The sequence below is a fragment of the Oncorhynchus mykiss genome, chromosome 23, assembly GCF_013265735.2.
Source record: "Oncorhynchus mykiss isolate Arlee chromosome 23, USDA_OmykA_1.1, whole genome shotgun sequence".
Lineage (NCBI taxonomy): Eukaryota > Metazoa > Chordata > Actinopteri > Salmoniformes > Salmonidae > Oncorhynchus > Oncorhynchus mykiss.
In genome coordinates, this window is record NC_048587.1 from 1,434,811 (window position 1) to 1,456,371 (window position 21,561).

Here is a 21,561-nt window from a genome sequence, read left to right on the forward strand (position 1 = left end):
ACTGATACAAGTCAAGACTACTGATACCACAGGTCAAGACCATTGATACCACAGGTCAAGACTATTGATACAACAAGTCAAGACTATTGATACAAGTCAAGACTATTGAGCAAATTACATTGATTCAACAAGTCAAGACTATTGATACAAGTCAAGACTATTGATACAAATCAAAGTTATTGAGCAAATGACATTGATACCACAAGTCAAGACTATTGATACAAAAAATCAAGACTATTGAGCTAATGGCATTAATTCAACAAGCCAATACTATTGCTACAACAAGTCAGGACTATTGATACAACAAGTCAAGACTATTGATACAAGTCAAAGTTATTGAGCAAATTACATTGATACAAAAAGGCAAGACTATTGATACAACAAGTCAAGACTATTGATACCACAAGTCAAGACTATTGCGACAACAAATCAAGACTATTGAGCTGATGGCACTGAAATCAAATCGCATTGAGTGTAAAATAAAATCTGAAGCATTTCAGAGGAAACAAAATAATGTATTTCAATGCCTGTTGGAACATTCTGGATTTTCTAGGAAAGTAGAGTTTGAATCATTTACATCCTTCATTAGGAAAACCAACACATTATTTAAAGAACAGTTGAGTTGTTGACATTTTCAATGATACGTCAACAACAAAAACAGACACATTGAATGTAAATAATATTAAAATAAATCTTACCTTGATCATCAATGTTCAGGTTTTTGATCATCCACTGTACAATGTCAGAACCTGCAAGACAAAACAAAACACTCAACATTCTGCTTCTACAAGACAAAACAAAACACTCAACATTCTGCAAGACAAAACAAAACACTCAACATTCTGCTTCTACAAGACATAATATAAAACACTCAACATTCTGCTTCTACAAGACAAAACAAAACACTCAACATTCTGCTTCTACAAGACATAATATAAAACACTCAACATTCTGCTTCTACAAGACAAAACAAAACACTCAACATTCTGCAAGACAAAACAAAACACTCAACATTCTGCTTCTACAAGACATAATATAAAACACTCAACATTCTGCTTCTGCAAGACAAAACATAAAACACTCAACATTCTGCTTCTACAAGACAAAACAAAACACTCAACATTCTGCAAGACAAAACAAAACACTCAACATTCTGCTTCTACAAGACATAATATAAAACACTCAACATTCTGCTTCTACAAGACAAAACAAAACACTCAACATTCTGCAAGACAAAACATAAAACACTCAACATTCTGCTTCTGCAAGACAAAACAAAACACTCAACATTCTGCAAGACAAAACATAACACTCAACATTCTGCTTCTGCAAGACAAAACAAAACACTCAACATTCTGCTTCTGCAAGACAAAACAAAACACTCAACATTCTGCAAGACAAAACATAAAACACTCAACATTCTGCTTCTACAAGACATAATATAAAACACTCAACATTCTGCAAGACAAAACAACACACTCAACATTCTGCTTCTGCAAGACAAAAACACTCAACATTCTGCTTCTGCAAGACAAAACACAAAACACTCAACATTCTGCTTCTGCAAGACAGAACATAAAACACTCAACACTCAACATTCTGCTTCTACAAGACAAAACAAAACACTCAACATTCTGCTTCTGCAATACAACACACTCAACATTCTGTTTCTGCAAGACAAAACACTCAACATTCTGCAAGACAAAACATACAACACTCAACATTCTGCTTCTGTAAGACAAAACATAAAACACTCAACATTCTGCTTCTACAAGACATAATATAAAACTCAACATTCTGCAAGACAAAACAACACACTCAACATTCTGCTTCTGCAAGACAAAAACACTCAACATTCTGCTTCTGCAAGACAAAACACAAAACACTCAACATTCTGCTTCTGCAAGACAAAACAAAACACTCAACATTCTGCTTCTGCAAGACAAAACATAAAACACTCAACATTCTGCTTCTGCAATACAAAACAAAACACTCAACATTCTGCTTCTGCAAGACAAAACAAAACACTCAACATTCTGCTTCTGCAATACAAAACAAAACACTCAACATTCTGCTTCTGCAATACAACACACTCAACATTCTGTTTCTGCAAGACAAAACAACACACTCAACATTCTGTTTCTGCAAGACAAAACATAACAATCAACATTCTGCTTCTACAAGACAAAACATAAAACACTCAACATTCTGCTTCTACAAGACAAAACATAAAACACTCAACATTCTGCTTCTGCAATACAAAACAAAACACTCAACATTCTGCTTCTGCAAGACAAAACAAAACACTCAACATTCTGCTTCTGCAATACAAAACAAAACACTCAACATTCTGCTTCTGCAATACAACACACTCAACATTCTGTTTCTGCAAGACAAAACAACACACTCAACATTCTGTTTCTGCAAGACAAAACATAACAATCAACATTCTGCTTCTACAAGACAAAACAAAACACTCAACATTCTGCTTCTGCAATACAACACACTCAACATTCTGCAATACAAAACAAAACACTCAACATTCTGCTTCTGCAATACAACACACTCAACATTCTGTTTCTGCAATACAAAACAAAACACTCAACATTCTGCTTCTGCAATACAACACACTCAACATTCTGTTTCTGCAATACAAAACAAAACACTCAACATTCTGCTTCTGCAATACAACACATAAAACACTCAACATTCTGCAAGACAAAACAAAACACTCAACATTCTGCTTCTACAAGACATAATATAAAACACTCAACATTCTGCTTCTACAAGACAAAACAAAACACTCAACATTCTGCAAGACAAAACAAAACACTCAACATTCTGCTTCTACAAGACATAATATAAAACACTCAACATTCTGCTTCTGCAAGACAAAACATAAAACACTCAACATTCTGCTTCTACAAGACAAAACAAAACACTCAACATTCTGCAAGACAAAACAAAACACTCAACATTCTGCTTCTACAAGACATAATATAAAACACTCAACATTCTGCTTCTACAAGACAAAACAAAACACTCAACATTCTGCAAGACAAAACATAAAACACTCAACATTCTGCTTCTGCAAGACAAAACAAAACACTCAACATTCTGCAAGACAAAACATAACACTCAACATTCTGCTTCTGCAAGACAAAACAAAACACTCAACATTCTGCTTCTGCAAGACAAAACAAAACACTCAACATTCTGCAAGACAAAACATAAAACACTCAACATTCTGCTTCTACAAGACATAATATAAAACACTCAACATTCTGCAAGACAAAACAACACACTCAACATTCTGCTTCTGCAAGACAAAAACACTCAACATTCTGCTTCTGCAAGACAAAACACAAAACACTCAACATTCTGCTTCTGCAAGACAGAACATAAAACACTCAACACTCAACATTCTGCTTCTACAAGACAAAACAAAACACTCAACATTCTGCTTCTGCAATACAACACACTCAACATTCTGTTTCTGCAAGACAAAACACTCAACATTCTGCAAGACAAAACATACAACACTCAACATTCTGCTTCTGTAAGACAAAACATAAAACACTCAACATTCTGCTTCTACAAGACATAATATAAAACTCAACATTCTGCAAGACAAAACAACACACTCAACATTCTGCTTCTGCAAGACAAAAACACTCAACATTCTGCTTCTGCAAGACAAAACACAAAACACTCAACATTCTGCTTCTGCAAGACAAAACAAAACACTCAACATTCTGCTTCTGCAAGACAAAACATAAAACACTCAACATTCTGCTTCTGCAATACAAAACAAAACACTCAACATTCTGCTTCTGCAAGACAAAACAAAACACTCAACATTCTGCTTCTGCAATACAAAACAAAACACTCAACATTCTGCTTCTGCAATACAACACACTCAACATTCTGTTTCTGCAAGACAAAACAACACACTCAACATTCTGTTTCTGCAAGACAAAACATAACAATCAACATTCTGCTTCTACAAGACAAAACATAAAACACTCAACATTCTGCTTCTACAAGACAAAACATAAAACACTCAACATTCTGCTTCTGCAATACAAAACAAAACACTCAACATTCTGCTTCTGCAAGACAAAACAAAACACTCAACATTCTGCTTCTGCAATACAAAACAAAACACTCAACATTCTGCTTCTGCAATACAACACACTCAACATTCTGTTTCTGCAAGACAAAACAACACACTCAACATTCTGTTTCTGCAAGACAAAACATAACAATCAACATTCTGCTTCTACAAGACAAAACAAAACACTCAACATTCTGCTTCTGCAATACAACACACTCAACATTCTGCTTCTGCAATACAAAACAAAACACTCAACATTCTGCTTCTGCAATACAACACACTCAACATTCTGTTTCTGCAAGACAAAACAAAACACTCAACATTCTGCTTCTGCAATACAACACACTCAACATTCTGTTTCTGCAATACAAAACAAAACACTCAACATTCTGCTTCTGCAATACAACACACTCAACATTCTGTTTCTGCAATACAAAACAAAACACTCAACATTCTGCTTCTGCAATACAACACATAAAACACTCAACATTCTGCAAGACAAAACATAAAACACTCAACATTCTGCTTCTACAAGACAAAACATAAAACACTCAACATTCTGCTTCTACAAGACAAAACATAAAACACTCAACATTCTGCAAGACAAAACATAAAACACTCAACATTCTGTAAGACAAAACATAAAACACTCAACATTCTGCTTCTGTAAGACAAAACATAGAACATTCAACATTCTGCTTCTGCAAAACAAACTCAACATTCTGCTTCTGCAAGACAAAACACTCAACATTCTGCTTCTACAAGACAAAACACTCAAGATTCTGCTTCTACAAGACAAAACAAAACACTCAACATTCTGCTTCTACAAGACAAACCACTCAACATTCTGTTTCTACAAGACAAAACACTCAACATTCTGCTTCTGCAAGACAAAACATAAAACACTCAACATTCTGCAAGACAAAACATAAAACACTCAACATTCTGCAAGACAAAACATAGAACATTCAACATTCTGCTTCTGCAAGACAAAAACACTCAACATTCTGCTTCTACAAGACAAAACACTCAACATTCTGCAAGACAAAACATAAAACACTCAACATTCTGCAAGACAAAACATAAAACAGTCAACATTCTGCAAGACAAAACATAGAACATTCAACATTCTGCTTCTGCAAAACAAACTCAACATTCTGCTTCTGCAAGACAAAACACTCAACATTCTGCTTCTACAAGACAAAACACTCAACATTCTGCTTCTACAAGACAAAACACTCAACATTCTGCTTCTGCAAGACAAAACAAAACACTCAACATTCTGCTTCTACAAGACAAAACAAAACACTCAACATTCTGCAAGACACAACACAAAACACTCAACATTCTGCTTCTGCTGGTATCAAAAACATGTGAGCGGAAAAAACAACATTTTGAAATAACTTTACATAAATGTCCCTTCTCATGTATAGTATATTGTTCCATGCATATCTAAAGGAGAGGTGAGTCTGAAACATCGCCACAGCTCTCCTTTCCTTACTGCAACAAATCTCCTAACAGTTTATGTTCACCGCTCCCCAATCCATTTCTAAAGGACCTGACAGAATAACGTGGAAAGCAAGTCTGAGAGTCAATCTGCAGAGACTACATTACAGAATAAATGAAAAAGCAAGTCTAAGAGTCAATCTACAGAGACTACATTACAGAATAAATTAAAAAGCAAGTCTGAGAGTCAATCTGCAGAGACTTCATTACAGAATAAATTAAACAAGACAGAGTCAATCTGCAGAGACAACATTACAGAATAAATTAAACAAGACAGAGTCAATCTGCAGAGACAACATTACAGAATAAATTAAACAAGACAGAGTCAATCTGCAGAGACTACATTACAGAATAAATTAAACAAGACAGAGTCAATCTGCAGAGACAACATTACAGAATAAATTAAACAAGACAGAGTCAATCTGCAGAGACAACATTACAGAATAAATTAAAAAGCGAGGCTGACAGTCAATCTGCAGTGACAACAATAGAATGTAGATTAGAATACAGAACACACAAAGCCAACTGCTGTGTTTGGATAAACAAGCCAAGGGCCTATATTTCCCTGAATGCCTTTAATCACGGTTAGCTTATCAAATAAAATGACATACAATCAGTGTAAATTCTATGGAGCATTGTTTTTACAATGTAATTTCACAGTGAACAAAAAGCAAGGCCTTGCCAGCATAACATCCAAGGCCTTGAATACAAACCTGGACCAATCTAAATCACATAAACATATACTGTAGAGATGCACACACACAAACACTCTACGGACCCATGGAATCCTAACAGACCCTCTATAGACCCATATGATTCTAATAGACACTCTATAGACAGATATTATTGTAATAAACACTATATGGATCCATAAGATTCTAACAGACCCATAAGATTCTAATAGACCCTCTATGGACCCATATGATTCTAATAAACTCTATGGACCCATATGATTCTAACAGACTCTCTATGGATCCATATGATTCTAACAGACTCTCTATGGACCCATAGGATTCTAACAGACTCTCTATGGACCCATAGGATTCTAACAGACTCTCTATGGACCCATAGGATTCTAACAGACTCTCTATGGACCCATAGGATTCTAACAGACTCTCTATGGACCCATAGGATTCTAATAGCCCCATAGGATTCTAATATAAAAGTCTCCATTCAGCACCATGGACAGCACTACTAACAGCTCCTACAGTATTGACAGTAGCTGCTACCAGAACCGAGGCTCCATTCAGCACCATGGACAGCACTACTAACAGCTCCTTGACAGTAGCTGCTACCAGAATCAAGGCTCGATTCAGCACCATGGACAGCACTACTATCAGCTCCTCCAGTATGTAATCATTATATACAGTGCCTTGCGAAAGTATTCGGCCCCCTTGAACTTTGCGACCTTTTGCCACATTTCAGGCTTCAAACATAAAGATATAAAACTGTATTTTTTTGTGAAGAATCAACAACAAGTGGGACACAATCATGAAGTGGAACGACATTTATTGGATATTTCAAACTTTTTTAACAAATCAAAAACTGAAAAATTGGGCGTGCAAAATTATTCAGCCCCCTTAAGTTAATACTTTGTAGCGCCACCTTTTGCTGCGATTACAGCTGTAAGTCGCTTGGGGTATGTCTCTATCAGTTTTGCACATCGAGAGACTGACATTTTTTCCCATTCCTCCTTGCAAAACAGCTTGAGCTCAGTGAGGTTGGATGGAGAGCATTTGTGAACAGCAGTTTTCAGTTCTTTCCACAGATTCTCGATTGGATTCAGGTCTGGACTTTGACTTGGCCATTCTAACACCTGGATATGTTTATTTTTGAACCATTCCATTGTAGATTTTGCTTTATGTTTTGGATCATTGTCTTGTTGGAAGACAAATCTCCGTCCCAGTCTCAGGTCTTTTGCAGACTCCATCAGGTTTTCGTCCAGAATGGTCCTGTATTTGGCTCCATCCATCTTCCCATCAATTGTAACCATCTTCCCTGTCCCTGCTGAAGAAAAGCAGGCCCAAACCATGATGCTGCCACCACCATGTTTGACAGTGGGGATGGTGTGTTCAGCTGTGTTGCTTTTACGCCAAACATAACGTTTTGCATTGTTGCCAAAAAGTTCCATTTTGGTTTCATCTGACCAGAGCACCTTCTTCCACGTTTGGTGTGTCTCCCAGGTGGCTTGTGGCAAACTTTAAATGACACTTTTTATGGATATCTTTAAGAAATGGCTTTCTTCTTGCCACTCTTCCTTAAAGGCCAGATTTGTGTAATATAAGACTGATTGTTGTCCTATGGACAGAGTCTCCCACCTCAGCTGTAGATCTCTGCAGTTCATCCAGAGTGATCATGGGCCTCTTGGCTGCATCTCTGATCAGTCTTCTCCTTGTATGAGCTGAAAGTTTAGAGGGACGGCCAGGTCTTGGTAGATTTGCAGTGGTCTGATACTCCTCCCATTTCAATATTATCGCTTGCACAGTGCTCCTTGGGATGTTTAAAGCTTGGGAAATCTTTTTGTATCCAAATCCGGCTTTAAACTTCTTCACAACAGTATCTCGGACCTGCCTGGTGTGTTCCTTGTTCTTCATGATGCTCTCTGCGCTTTTGACGGACCTCTGAGACTATCACAGTGCAGGTGCATTTATACGGAGACTTGATTACACACATGTGGATTGTATTTATCATCATTAGTCATTTAGGTCAACATTGGATCATTCAGAGATCCTCACTGAACTTCTGGAGAGAGTTTGCTGCACTGAAAGTAAAGGGGCTGAATAATTTTGCACGCCCAATTTTTCAGTTTTTGATTTGTTAAAAAATTTTGAAATATCCAATAAATGTCGTTCCACTTCATGATTGTGTCCCACTTGTTGTTGATTCTCCACAAAAAAATACAGTTTTATATCTTTATGTTTGAAGCCTGAAATGTGGCAAAAGGTCGCAAAGTTCAAGGGGGCCGAATACTTTCGCAAGGCACTGTACCAGGAAGGTAAAACAGGACTCATTGTTATTACAGAACCTGGACAGATCTGGGCAGTAGTGTTCTATATAGGGAATAGGGCTCTGGTCAACAGTAGTGTTCTATGTAGGTAATAGGGCTCTGGTCAACAGTAGTGTTCTATATAGGGAATAGGGCTCTGGTCAACAGTAGTGTTCTATATAGGGAATAGGGCCCTGGTAAACAGTAGTGATCTATATAGGGAAAATGACTCTTGTCAACAGTAGTGTTCTATATAGGGAATAGGGCTCTGGTCTAAAGTAGTGTTCTATATAGGGAATAGGAATCTGGTCAACAGAAGTGCTCTACAAAGGGAACAGGGTACCATTTGAGACATCACTATAGTAACAGAAGAGGCACTAGGCTTTAATTACAGCCTTATCAACCCTTATGTAGCAGGACACACACCAGGTGACAGACACTGGGCTGTCATCTCAAACCTTATGTAGCAGGACACACACCAGGTGACAGACACTGGGCTGTCACCTCAACCCTCATGGAGCAGGACACACACCAGGTGTGTGAAGAACAGACAGCGTCAACATAAGCAGAATAGTTGTTTGTGTGTCAGAGTGTCAATATGGGCTGACTGATGGTCTATTGATCTGTTATTACCTCCTGATGGTCTGTTATTACCTACTGATGGTCTGTTACTGTTGATCTGTTATTACCTACTGATGATCTATTGATCTGTTACTACCTACTGATGGTCTGTTGGTCTGTTATTACCTACTGATGGTCTATTGATCTGTTATTACCTACTGATGGTCTGTTATTACTTACTGATGGTCTGTTATTACCTACTGATGGTCTGTTATTACCTACTGATGGTCTGTTATTACCTACTGATGGTCTGTTATTACCTACTGATGGTCTGTTATTACCTACTGATGGTCTATTGATCTGTTATTACCTACTGATGGTCTGTTACTGTTGATCTGTTATTACCTACTGATGGTCTGTTATTACCTACTGATGGTATGTTACTGTTGATCTGTTATTACCTACTGATGATCTGTTGATCTGATATTATCTACTCATGGTCTATTACTGTTGACCTGTTATTACCTACTGATGGTCTATTGATCTGTTATTACCTACTGATGGTCTATTGATCTGTTATTACCTACTGATGGTCTGTTACTGCTGATCTGTTATTACCTACTGATGGTCTGTTATTACCTACTGGTGGTCTGTTATTACCTACTGATGGTCTGTTATTACCTACTGATGGTCTATTGATCTGTTATTACCTACTGATGGTCTGTTATTACCTACTGATGGTCTGTTATTACCTACTGATGGTCTGTTATTACCTACTGATGGTCTGTTACTGTTGATCTGTTATTACCTACTGATGGTCTGTTACTGTTGATCTGTTATTACCTACTGATGGTCTGTAACTGTTGATCTGTTATTACCTACTGATGGTCTGTTGATCTGTTATTACCTACTGATGGTCTATTGATCTGTTATTACCTACTGATGGTCTGTTACTGTTGATCTGTTATTACCTACTGATGGTCTGTTACTGTTGATCTGTTATTACCTACTGATGGTCTGTAACTGTTGATCTGTTATTACCTACTGATGGTCTGTTGATCTGTTATTACCCACTGATGGTCTATTGATCTGATATTACCTACTGATGGTCTATTGATCTGTTATTACCTACTGATGGTCTATTGATCTGATATTACCTACTGATGGTCTGTTACTGTTGATCTGATATTACCTACTGATGGTCTGTTGATCTGGTATTACCTACTGATGGTCTGTTGATCTGTTATTACTGACTGATGGTCTGTTATTACCCACTGATGGTCTGTTGAACCAGTCCGTAGAGCAGCCAGCTCTCTGACAGCCTTCCATCTCCACCAGTCCGTAGAGCAGCCAGCTCTCTCAGACAGCCGTCCATCTCCACCAGTCCGTAGAGCAGCCAGCTCTCTCAGACAGCCGTCCATCTCCACCAGTCCATTCAGCAGCCAGCTCTCTCAGACAGCCATCCATCTCCACCAGTCCGTAGAGCAGCCAGCTCTCTCAGACAGCTGTCCAGCTCCACCAGTACATAGAGCAGCCAGCTCTCTCAGACAGCCATCCATCTCCACCAGTCCGTAGAGCAGCCAGCTCTCTCAGACATCCGTCCATCTCCACAATCCATTTAGCAGCCAGCTCTCTCAGACATCCGTCCATCTCCACCAGTCCGTAGAGCAGCCAGCTCTCTCAGACAGCGGTCCAGCTCCACCAGTCCGTAGAGCAGCCAGCTCTCTCAGACAGCCGTCCATCTCCACAATCCATTCAGCAGCCAGCTCTCTCAGACATCCGTCCATCTCCACCAGTCCGTAGAGGAGCCAGCTCTCTCAGACAGCGGTCCAGCTCCACCAGTCCGTAGAGCAGCCAGCTCTCTCAGACAGCCGTCCATCTCCACAATCCATTCAGCAGCCAGCTCTCTCAGACATCCGTCTATCTCCACCAGTCCGTAGAGCAGCCAGCTCTCTCAGACAGCCGTCCATCTCCACAATCCATTCAGCAGCCAGCTCTCTCAGACAGCCGTCCATCTCCACAATCCATTCAGCAGCCAGCTCTCTCAGACATCCGTCTATCTCCACCAGTCCGTAGAGCAGCCAGCTCTCTCAGACAGCCGTCCATCTCCACAATCCATTCAGCAGCCAGCTCTCTCAGACATCCGTCCATCTCCACCAGTCCGTAGAGCAGCCAGCTCTCTCAGACAGCCATCCATCCATCTCCACAATCCATTCAGCAGCCAGCTCTCTCAGACATCCGTCCATCTCCACCAGTCCGTAGAGCAGCCAGTTCTCTCAGACAGCCGTCCATCTCCACAATCCATTCAGCAGCCAGCTCTCTCAGACATCCGTCCATCTCCACCAGTCCGTAGAGCAGCCAGCTCTCTCAGACAGCCGTCCATCTCCACAATCCATTCAGCAGCCAGCTCTCTCAGACATCCGTCCATCTCCACCAGTCCGTAGAGCAGCCAGCTCTCTCAGACAGCCGTCCAGCTCCACCAGTCCGTAGAGCAGCCAGCTCTCTCAGACAGCCGTCCAGCTCCACCAGTCCATTCAGGTAATTTGGATTTGGAAGGTTTTAATGTTGAGGTTAGTATACTGTGAAGTGACGTACATTAACCTGATGACTGTTATTTATTGAATCCACTATGTTTAATTGTTATCCGATTAAATTAAACATTTAACTCATTAGGGATTTGGGGGCACCACGGAAGAAATTGTTTAACCCATTACCATCTCCAAAATGTAACTCTAGAAGAGATATATATATATATATAAGTTATATATCGATTACAGTCACTTATTAATCATTACCTCATATCAGTCTCATTCTGAACAGTCGTAACCTTCTTGGATCTGCAAGAACCACAAACTTTGCATATCATTCAGTACTATACAAAATGTATTTAATTATCTATTTACTAACTAACTAAATAATAACACAGAATACACATACATAGAGAAAAAGGCACATTTATCGTGGAAACATTCTAGGACTGTCTTTACATTAATCATATACCTTTCTCACGAACCGCCGCCCGTTTTGGTAATAAGAAGCAATGAATGTTTTTACGTGTTTGAATACCGTTGTTCATCATCTATCTCTGTTGAAACCAAACCTTCTTGAAAGGGGGTTCTGTTGGCCTCTCTATGGCCACTTATACATATTCTGGTTGTCCACCAGATGTCACAATGTCCTTCTTCTTAGTTGTCCGGTCTCCAATGGGCTGTTTTTGTTCAGAACTTGTTCTTAACTCGTATGGATATTCAGAGTTTGAACCCCTTTACATGGACAGCTGCAGCCTGTTCATGTTCGGGTATAGTTTGGTGAGTTTATCTTCTTCACCTCGTGTTGTTTCAACCATTTCCCACATGGAGCGAACACTCCACGTTTCCTGGTCTGGTAGGTGAGGTTATCTTCTCATCTAGTGTTGAGGTTGAGAATTTCAGAGTTTTAACCATTTCAACGTGTGGACCACGGTCTCACATCTTCTGGTCTGGTATGTAAATTCTTAGTCAGTCCTTTTAAGCACTCTGGTCAAAAAGGGCAATTCCATCACGCTGACAAGCTCTCTGACCTCATTCAGGGCATGGCTATTTAATGTGCAAAGGATATGATTATAAGTTCTGTCTTATGACTCCTACATCCAACATATTGGATAACAGCTAGAGGGGGTGTTCAGTTACAGTATTTGGTTCATACAGTTAATAACATCACAAAATGAAAAACAATATGACATTATTATTCTTTAGGTCCCCACTGACCATATCCCATATTCAGATGTTAGACATGTTGTTCCAAAGCTCCCTTTTTGGACGTTAGAGTTTTTGGCAAAAGTCTCTCTCTAGACAAAGACCTTCTGATTCCAATACTGAAGGGTAGAGAGAGAACGTTTCCCCCTCTAGAGATTTACGGCAGGGTGTGAAGGGTGACCATCCAGCAACTCCCCCTCTAGAGATTTACAGCAGGGTGTGAAGGGTGACCATCCAGCAACTCCCCCTCTCTTCTCTGTGGGAGAGAGAGCGCCTGGTTACTGTCACCCCCTCTCTCCCCTCCCCCCATCAGTCTGATCTGCCCATTCTTCCCAGACAGTCATGTAACCGGTCTTTCTCTCTCTCTGCCTCCATCTAATTTTCCTCTCTCTAAATATATACATATAGAGTTGAAGTCGGAAGTTTACATACACCTAAGCCAAATACATTAAAACTCAGTTTTTCAAAATTCCTGACATTTAATCCTAGTAGAAATTCCCTGTCTTAGGTCAGCTAGGATCACCACTTTATTTTAAGAATGTGAAATGTCAGAATAATAGTAGAGAGAATGATTTATTTCAGCTTGTATTTCTTTCATCACATTCTCAGTGGGTCAGAAGTTTAAATTGTTAAACTTGGGTCAAACGTTTCGGGTAGCCTTCCACAAGCTTCTCACAATACGTTGGGTGAATTTTGGCCCATTCCTCCTGACAGAGCTGGTGTAACTGAGTCAGGTTTCTAGCCCTCCTTGCTCGCACACGCTTTTTCAGTTCTGCCCACACATTTTTCTATAGCATTGAGGTCAGGACTTTGTGATGGCACTCCAATACCTTGACTTTGTTGTCCTTAAGCCATTTTGCCACAACTTTGGAAGGATGCTTGGGGTCATTGTCCATTTGGAAGACCCATTTGCGACCAAGTTTTAACTTCCTGACTGATGTCTTGAAATGTTGCTTAATATATCCACATAATTTTCCTACCTCATGATGTCATCTATTTTGTGAAGTGCACCAGTCCCTCCAGCAGCAAAGCACCCCCACAACATGATGCTGCCACCCCCGTGCTTCACAGCTGGGATGGTGTTCTTCGGCTTGCAAGCCTCCCCCTTTTTCCTCCAAACATAACGATGGTCATTATGGTCAAACAGTTCTATTTTTGTTTCATCAGGCCAGAGGACATTTCTCCAAAAAGTACAATCTTTGTCCCCATGTGCAGTTGCAAACTGTAGTCTGGCTTTTTTATGACAGTTTTGACAGTGGCTTCTTCCTTGTTAACCTGAAGGCTGTTTATGTTGATATAGGACCCGTTTTACTGTGGATATAGATACTTTTGTCCCCATGTTTCCTCCAGCATCTTCACAAGGTCCTTTGCTGCTGTTCTGGAATTGATTTGAACTTTTCACACCAAAGTACGTTCATCTCTAAGAGACAGAACACGTCTCCTCCCTGAGTGGTATGACGACTGCATGGTTCCATGGTGTTTATACTTGCGTACCGTTGTTTGTACAGATGAACGTGGCACCTTCAGGCATTTGTAAATTGCTCCCAAGGATGAACCAGACTTGTGGAGGTCTAAAATGTATTTTCTGAGGTCTTGGCTGATTTCTTTTGATTTTCCCATGATGTCAAGCAAAGAGGCACTGAGTTTGAATGTAGGCCTTGAAATACATCCACAGGTACACCTCCAATTGACTCAAATTATGTCAATTAGCCTATCAGAAGCTTCTAAAGCCATGACATCATTTTCAGAAATGTTCCAAGCTGTTTAAAGACACAGTCAACTTAGTGTATGTAATCTTCTGACCCACATGAATTGTGATACAGTGAGTTATAAGTGAAATAATCTATCTGTAAAGAATCGTTGGAAAAATGACTTGTGGCATGCACAAAGTAGATGTCCTAACCGACTTGCCAAAACTATAGTTTGTTGACAAGAAATTTGTGGAGTGGTTGAAAACGAGTTTTAATGACTCCAACCTCAGTGTATGTAAACTTTCGACTTCAACTGTATATATATATATATATATATATATATATATATATATATATATATTTCTTTATTTCGCTCTCACTCTCTCTCAAACACACACACATATTTATACTATAACTATTAAAAAAATTATCTTACCTGAAAAAACACTTGGGATTTTAGATAAAAAACTCTTGACTGTGCGGACAGGAATTCCATTTGTCTCATCTTGCATATGAGCGATGACATCTTCCATCTGGAAAAGAAAGGAGATGGTTGAAGGAAAAGCTCAATCAGCAGCATAAATACTCAGGGGAGAGTGGGGGAAGTTGAACCAAAGGGGGAAGTTGAGCCAAAGAGGGAAGTTGAGCCAAAGGGGGAAGTTGAACCAAAGGGGGAAGTTGAGCCAAAGGGGGAAGTTGAGCCAAAGGGGGAAGTTGAGCCAAAGGGGGAAGTTGAGCCAAAGGGGGAAGTTGAGCCAAAGGGGGAAGTTGAACCAAAGGGGTAGATTTAGTCACCATTGTTCCTAGGAAACACACAAATTAATCATGTGTCCTAATATGTAGGAAGAGGTCATCAGTTCATGGAGTCTGAAGGATGAAACCACATGGAAAAAGTGACCAGCAAGTTAGGTCCAAAACAACAGATTTTCACCAAGTCAAATGATTTTATTGTGTTAGAGATTTCATTATGCTTGTATCTAAACCAAAGTAGATCATTTTAACATTGTTATAAACATCAGTTGGGGCCTCTATTAGCTTCAATATGAGGTCCTAAATCTAGTTTGAAAGTGCATCCTTGTAGCTGTGTAGGCTAATATAGTCAAAATGTTTGCCTTAGGGTAAGTTGGGCCATATCAAGTTGAGTAAATGTTTCTGTTTTCTTCCCCATACCACTCCATACCCAGATACCACCCCATACCCAGATACCACTCCATACCCAGATACCACCCCATACAGGGACCACTCCATACCCAGGGACCCCCCATACCCAGTGACCACCCTATATCCAGGGACCACCCCATAACCAGGGACCACCCCAAACAGGGACCACTCCATACCCAGATACCACCCCAAACAGGGACCACTCCATACCCAGGGACCACCCATACCCAGATACCACCCCATACAGGGACCACTCCATACCCAGGGACCGCCCCAAACAGGGACCCCCCCATACCCAGGGACCACCCCATACCCAGATACCACCCCAAACAGGGACCACTCCATACACAGGGACCACCCCAAACCCAGGGACCACCCCATACCCAGGGACCCCCCTATACCCAGGGACCACCACATACTCAGGGACCACTCCATACCCAGGGACCACCCCATACCCAGGGACCACCACATACTCAGAGGAAGCTACAGTGGCTCATAACTTTTTATTTCAGATTTTCACAACTACCAATCAACCAGAAGTATTTTAGAATTCCCTGGCAGAATACAGTAAACAGGGGGTTTGAGAAAGATAACAGAGAGAGAGAGGGAGAGATCAGTGACAGGAAATGCAGGATAATCCCAAAACAGGGATGACATTTGGATCAGGAGGATCCCTCCCCCTGGCTCTCTCCTGGAGGGGCTTGGCAGCCAGATGGATACAGGCTCCATTTTCTCTCCTCTCCTCTCCTCTCCTCTCCTCTCCCTCCCCCTGGCTCTCTCCTGGAGGGGCTTGGCAGCCAGATGGATACAGGCTCCATTCTCTATCCATCTCCTCATTCTCTCCTCCTCACCTGTCCTCTCCTCCTCACCTGTCCTCTCCTCTCCTCCTCACCTCTCCTCCTCACCCCTCCTCCTCTCCATCCATTCCCTTCCTAATTTCCCTCCCTCCTCTTCTTCTTTTCCCTCTCTACCCTCTAACTCTCCTCTCATTCCCTGATCTACCTCCTGCTCTCTCCTTCCTGCTCTCCTCTCTCTCCCACCTCTCTCCTTCCTGCTCTCTCCTCTCTCTCCTCTCTCTCTTTCCCTCCTGTCATTAACTGCTCTCTCGTTCACTCCTCTCGTTCACTCATCTCTCGCCTCCCTTCCCACCCAAAAAGCCATCTTAGAGCCAACATGTTTGTCGCAGCAGTAATCTTCTCTGATTGACAGAGAGTCAAGGAGCTAAAATCGTTAACCTCTACAGGAACAGAGTCCCGAAATCAGGGCAGTTGCTGCTCAATATACGATATGTGACTAGAATGGTGTTGTAAACAACAGCCAACTTTCCGGAACATTGAAATGTCTTATATCATCAGAAAGCCTAAATGATTGTTAATCTAACTGCAGTGTCCAATATACAGTAGCTATTAGAGTGAAACAATACCATGCTATTGTTTGAGGATACTGTACAACCACAAAACACTTTCATCAAGGAAACTGGTTTGTTACAGCTGCCATCAAGACTATCTATATACAGTGTGGCAAAAAAGTATTTAGTCAGCCACCAATTGTGCAAGTTCTACCACTTAAAAATATGAGAGAGGCCTGTAATTTTCATCATAGGTACACTTCAACTATGACAGACAAAATGAGAAAAAAAATCCAGAAAATCACATTGTATGATTTTTAATGAATTTATTTGCAACCCTTATTCAATATCATCAGCCATGATGCTCTAATTTAAAATAACCCTTATTCAATATTATCAGCCATGATGCTCTCATTCAAAATAACCCTTATTCATTATCATCAGCCATGATGCTCTCATTTAAAATAACCCTTATTTATTATCAGCCATGATGCTCTAATTTAAAATAACCCTTATTCATTATCATCAGCCATGATGCTCTAATTTAAAATAACCCTTATTCAATATTATCAGCCATGATGCTCTCATTTAAAATAACCCTTATTCAATATTATCAGCCATGATGCTCTCATTCAAAATAATCCTTATTCATTATCATCAGCCATGATGCTCTCATTTAAAATAACCCTTATTCATTATCATCAGCCATGATGCTCTCATTTAAAATACCCCTTATTCAATATTATCAGCCATGATGCTCTCATTCAAAATAACCCTTATTCATTATCATCAGCCATGATGCTCTCATTTAAAATAACCCTTATTCAATATTATCAGCCATGATGCTCTCATTCAAAATAACCCTTATTCATTATCATCAGCCATGATGCTCTAATTTAAAATAGCTCTTATTCATTATCAGACCGTTTGAAGAGAGAGCAAGACTGATTTAGAAGATGCAAAATGTTTCAGTGCAACGACTTTCAGAGCATCAGAGGTCGCCGCCCGTTGTTGTATTTTACAGCTTCCCTCCAGGACTATAATTGATTCAGCAGCAAGCTAAACTGTGTTGGAGAGAGAACAGAGGAGAGCAGAGAGAGAGAAGAGGACAAGCGAGGAGAGAGAGGAAAGAGGAGAGAGAGAGGAGAGGACAAGAGGGGAGAGGAAAGAGAGGAAAGAGGAGAGAGAGAGGAGAGGACAAGAGAGGAGAGAGGGGAAAGGAGAGAGAGAGAGGAGAGGACAAGAGAGGAGAGAGAGGAGAGGACAAGAGAGGAGAGGAAAGTGAGGAGAGAGACGAGAGGAGAGGAGAGAGAGAAGAGGAGAGAGAGGAGAGGAGAGAGGGGAGAGGAAAGTTTGGAGGGAGAGGACAAGAGAGGACAGCGAGGAGAGGGATGACCTTCCTCCGTCTAACGTTAATCTGGATAATCATTAAGAAATTAGATCTAATAACAGGATCACTACATCACCTCTTACTGTTGATTAGGTGGTGATTCCCTGGAGCGAAAGGAAGATAAAATAACACAATGACAAGGCAGGTAGCAGGGCTGTGGTTTAATCTGTCATTGAGCCATCCTCTGCCAGACAGGGTTGAGGGAGTTAGGAGACGGCATACATAGGAATAATAATATAAATCACATCTGGGGATTAAAAGGTATCGACAATGTGCATGATATTCAAACAGTAGCAGACATCAAAGGACCTTCGGCCAAATAATTTGATTAATGATTTGCTTCCCAAGAGAGGCACTGGACTTTTCCATCCATTTTACTTCTGGTACTGAAGGTGTTCATCAAACTGACTCCTCAGACATCAAACTGACTCCTCAGACATTAAAGGACACCAAACTGACTCCTCAGACATCAAACTGACTCCTCAGACACCAAACTGACTCCCCAGACATCAAACTGACTCCTCAGACATCAAAGTGACTCCTCAGACATCAAACTGCTTCCTCAGACATCAAACTGAGTCCTCAGACATCAAACTGAGTCCTCAGACATCAAACTGAGTCCTCAGACATCAAACTGAGTCCTCGGACATCAAACTGAGTCCTCAGACATCAAATTGACTCCTCAGACATTACAGGACATCAAACTGACTGCTCAGACATCAAACTGACTCCTCAGACATCAAACTGACTACTCAGACATCAAAGAAATTCAAACTGACTCCTCAGACATCAAACTGACTACTCAGACATCAAAGAAATTCAAACTGACTCCTCAGACATCAAACGGACTCCTTATACATCAAACGGACTCCTCAGACATCAAACTGACTCCTCAGACATCAAACTGAGTCCTTAGACATCAAACTGACTGCTCAGACATCAAACCCACTTCCTCAGACATTAAAAAACATCAAACTGACTCCTCAGACATCAAAGAAATTCAAACGGACTCCTCAGACATCAAACGGACTCCTCAGACATCAAAGAAATTCAAACGGACTCCTCAGACATCAAACTGACTTCCTCAGACATTAAAAAACATCAAACTGACTCCTCAGACATCAAACTGACTCCTAAGACATCAAAGAAATTCAAACGGACTCCTCAGACATCAAACTGAGTCCTTAGACATCAAACTGACTGCTCAGACATCAAACTGACTTCCTCAGACATTAAAAAACATCAAACTGACTCCTCGGAAATCAAACGGACTCCTCAGACATCAAACTGACTTCCTCAGACATTAAAAAACATCAAACTGACTCCTCAGACATCAAACTGACTCCTCAGACATTAAGGGACATCAAACTGACTCCTCAGACATCAAACGGACTCCTCAGACATCAAACTGAGTCCTTAGACATCAAACTGACTGCTCAGACATCAAACTGACTTCCTCAGACATTAAAAAACATCAAACTGACTCCTCAGACATCAAACGGACTCCTCAGACATCAAACTGACTCCTTATACATCAAACGGAATCCTCAGATATCAAACTGACTCCTCAGACATCAAACTGAGTCCTTAGACATCAAACGGAATCCTCAGACATCAAACTGAGTCCTCAGACATCAAACTGACTCCTCAGACATCAAAGAAATTCAAACGGACTCCTCAGACATCAAACTGAGTCCTTAGATATCAAACTGACTGCTCAGACATCAAACTAACTTCCTCAGACATTGAAAAAACATCAAACTGACTCCTCAGACATCAAACAGACTCTTCAGACATCAAACTGACTCCTTATACATCAAACGGAATCCTCAGACATCAAACTGACTCCTTATACATCAAACTGACTCCTCAGACATCAAACTGAGTCCTCAGACATCAAACTGACTGCTCAGACATCAAACTGAATTCCTCAGACAGTAAAAAACATCAAACTGACTACTCAGACATCAAAGAAATTCAAACTGACTCCTCAGACATCAAACAGACTCCTCAGACATCAAACGGACTCCTTATACATCAAACGGAATCCTCAGATATTACACTGACTCCTCAGACATCAAACTGAGTCCTTAGACATCAAACTGACTGCTCAGACATCAAACTGACTTCCTCAGACATTAAAAAACATCAAACTGACTCCTCAGACATCAAACTGACTCCTCAGACATCAAACTGAGTCCTTAGACATCAAACTGACTGCTCAGACATCAAACTGACTTCCTCAGACATTAAAAAACATCAAACTGACTCCTCAGACATCAAACGGACTCCTCAGACATCAAACTGACTCCTTATACATCAAACGGAATCCTCAGATATCAAACTGACTCCTCAGACATCAAACTGAGTCCTTAGACATCAAACGGAATCCTCAGACATCAAACTGAGTCCTCAGACATCAAACTGACTCCTCAGACATCAAAGAAATTCAAACGGACTCCTCAGACATCAAACTGAGTCCTTAGATATCAAACTGACTGCTCAGACATCAAACTAACTTCCTCAGACATTGAAAAAACATCAAACTGACTCCTCAGACATCAAACGGACTCTTCAGACATCAAACTGACTCCTTATACATCAAACGGAATCCTCAGACATCAAACTGACTCCTTATACATCAAACTGTCTCCTCAGACATCAAACTGAGTCCTCAGACATCAAACTGACTGCTCAGACATCAAACTGACTTCCTCAGACATTAAAAAACATCAAACTGACTCCTCAGACATCAAACGGACTCCTCAGACATCAAACTGACTCCTTATACATCAAACGGAATCCTCAGACATCAAACTGAGTCCTTAGACATCAAACGGAATCCTCAGACATCAAACTGAGTCCTTATACATCAAACGGAATCCTCAGATATCAAACTGACTCCTCAGACATCAAACTGAGTCCTTAGACATCAAACGGAATCCTCAGACATCAAACTGAGTCCTCAGACATCAAACGGACTCCTCAGACATCAAAGAAATTCAAACGGACTCCTCAGACATCAAACTGACTTCCTCAGACATTAAAAAACATCAAACTGACTCCT

General features: G+C 40.5%; 1 protein-coding gene across 4 annotated transcripts in view; it reads right to left on the bottom strand.

Moving 5' to 3' along the window:
- Positions 1-21,561, bottom strand: part of LOC110517589 (regulator of G-protein signaling 7-like) — a 133,632-nt gene that overhangs the window by 81,830 nt on the left and 30,241 nt on the right. For all 4 annotated transcript variants that reach the window (XR_005039161.1, XM_036960123.1, XM_036960122.1 and 1 more), the window contains exons 2-3: positions 15,032-15,128; positions 699-749 (exon numbers count right to left, since the gene is read on the bottom strand). Coding sequence is in view for 3 of the 4 variants with exons in the window: in XM_036960123.1 (XP_036816018.1) it covers positions 699-749; positions 15,032-15,128 (148 nt within the window). In the remaining variant the exon portion in view is untranslated. The remainder of the gene's footprint in view (positions 1-698; positions 750-15,031; positions 15,129-21,561) is intronic.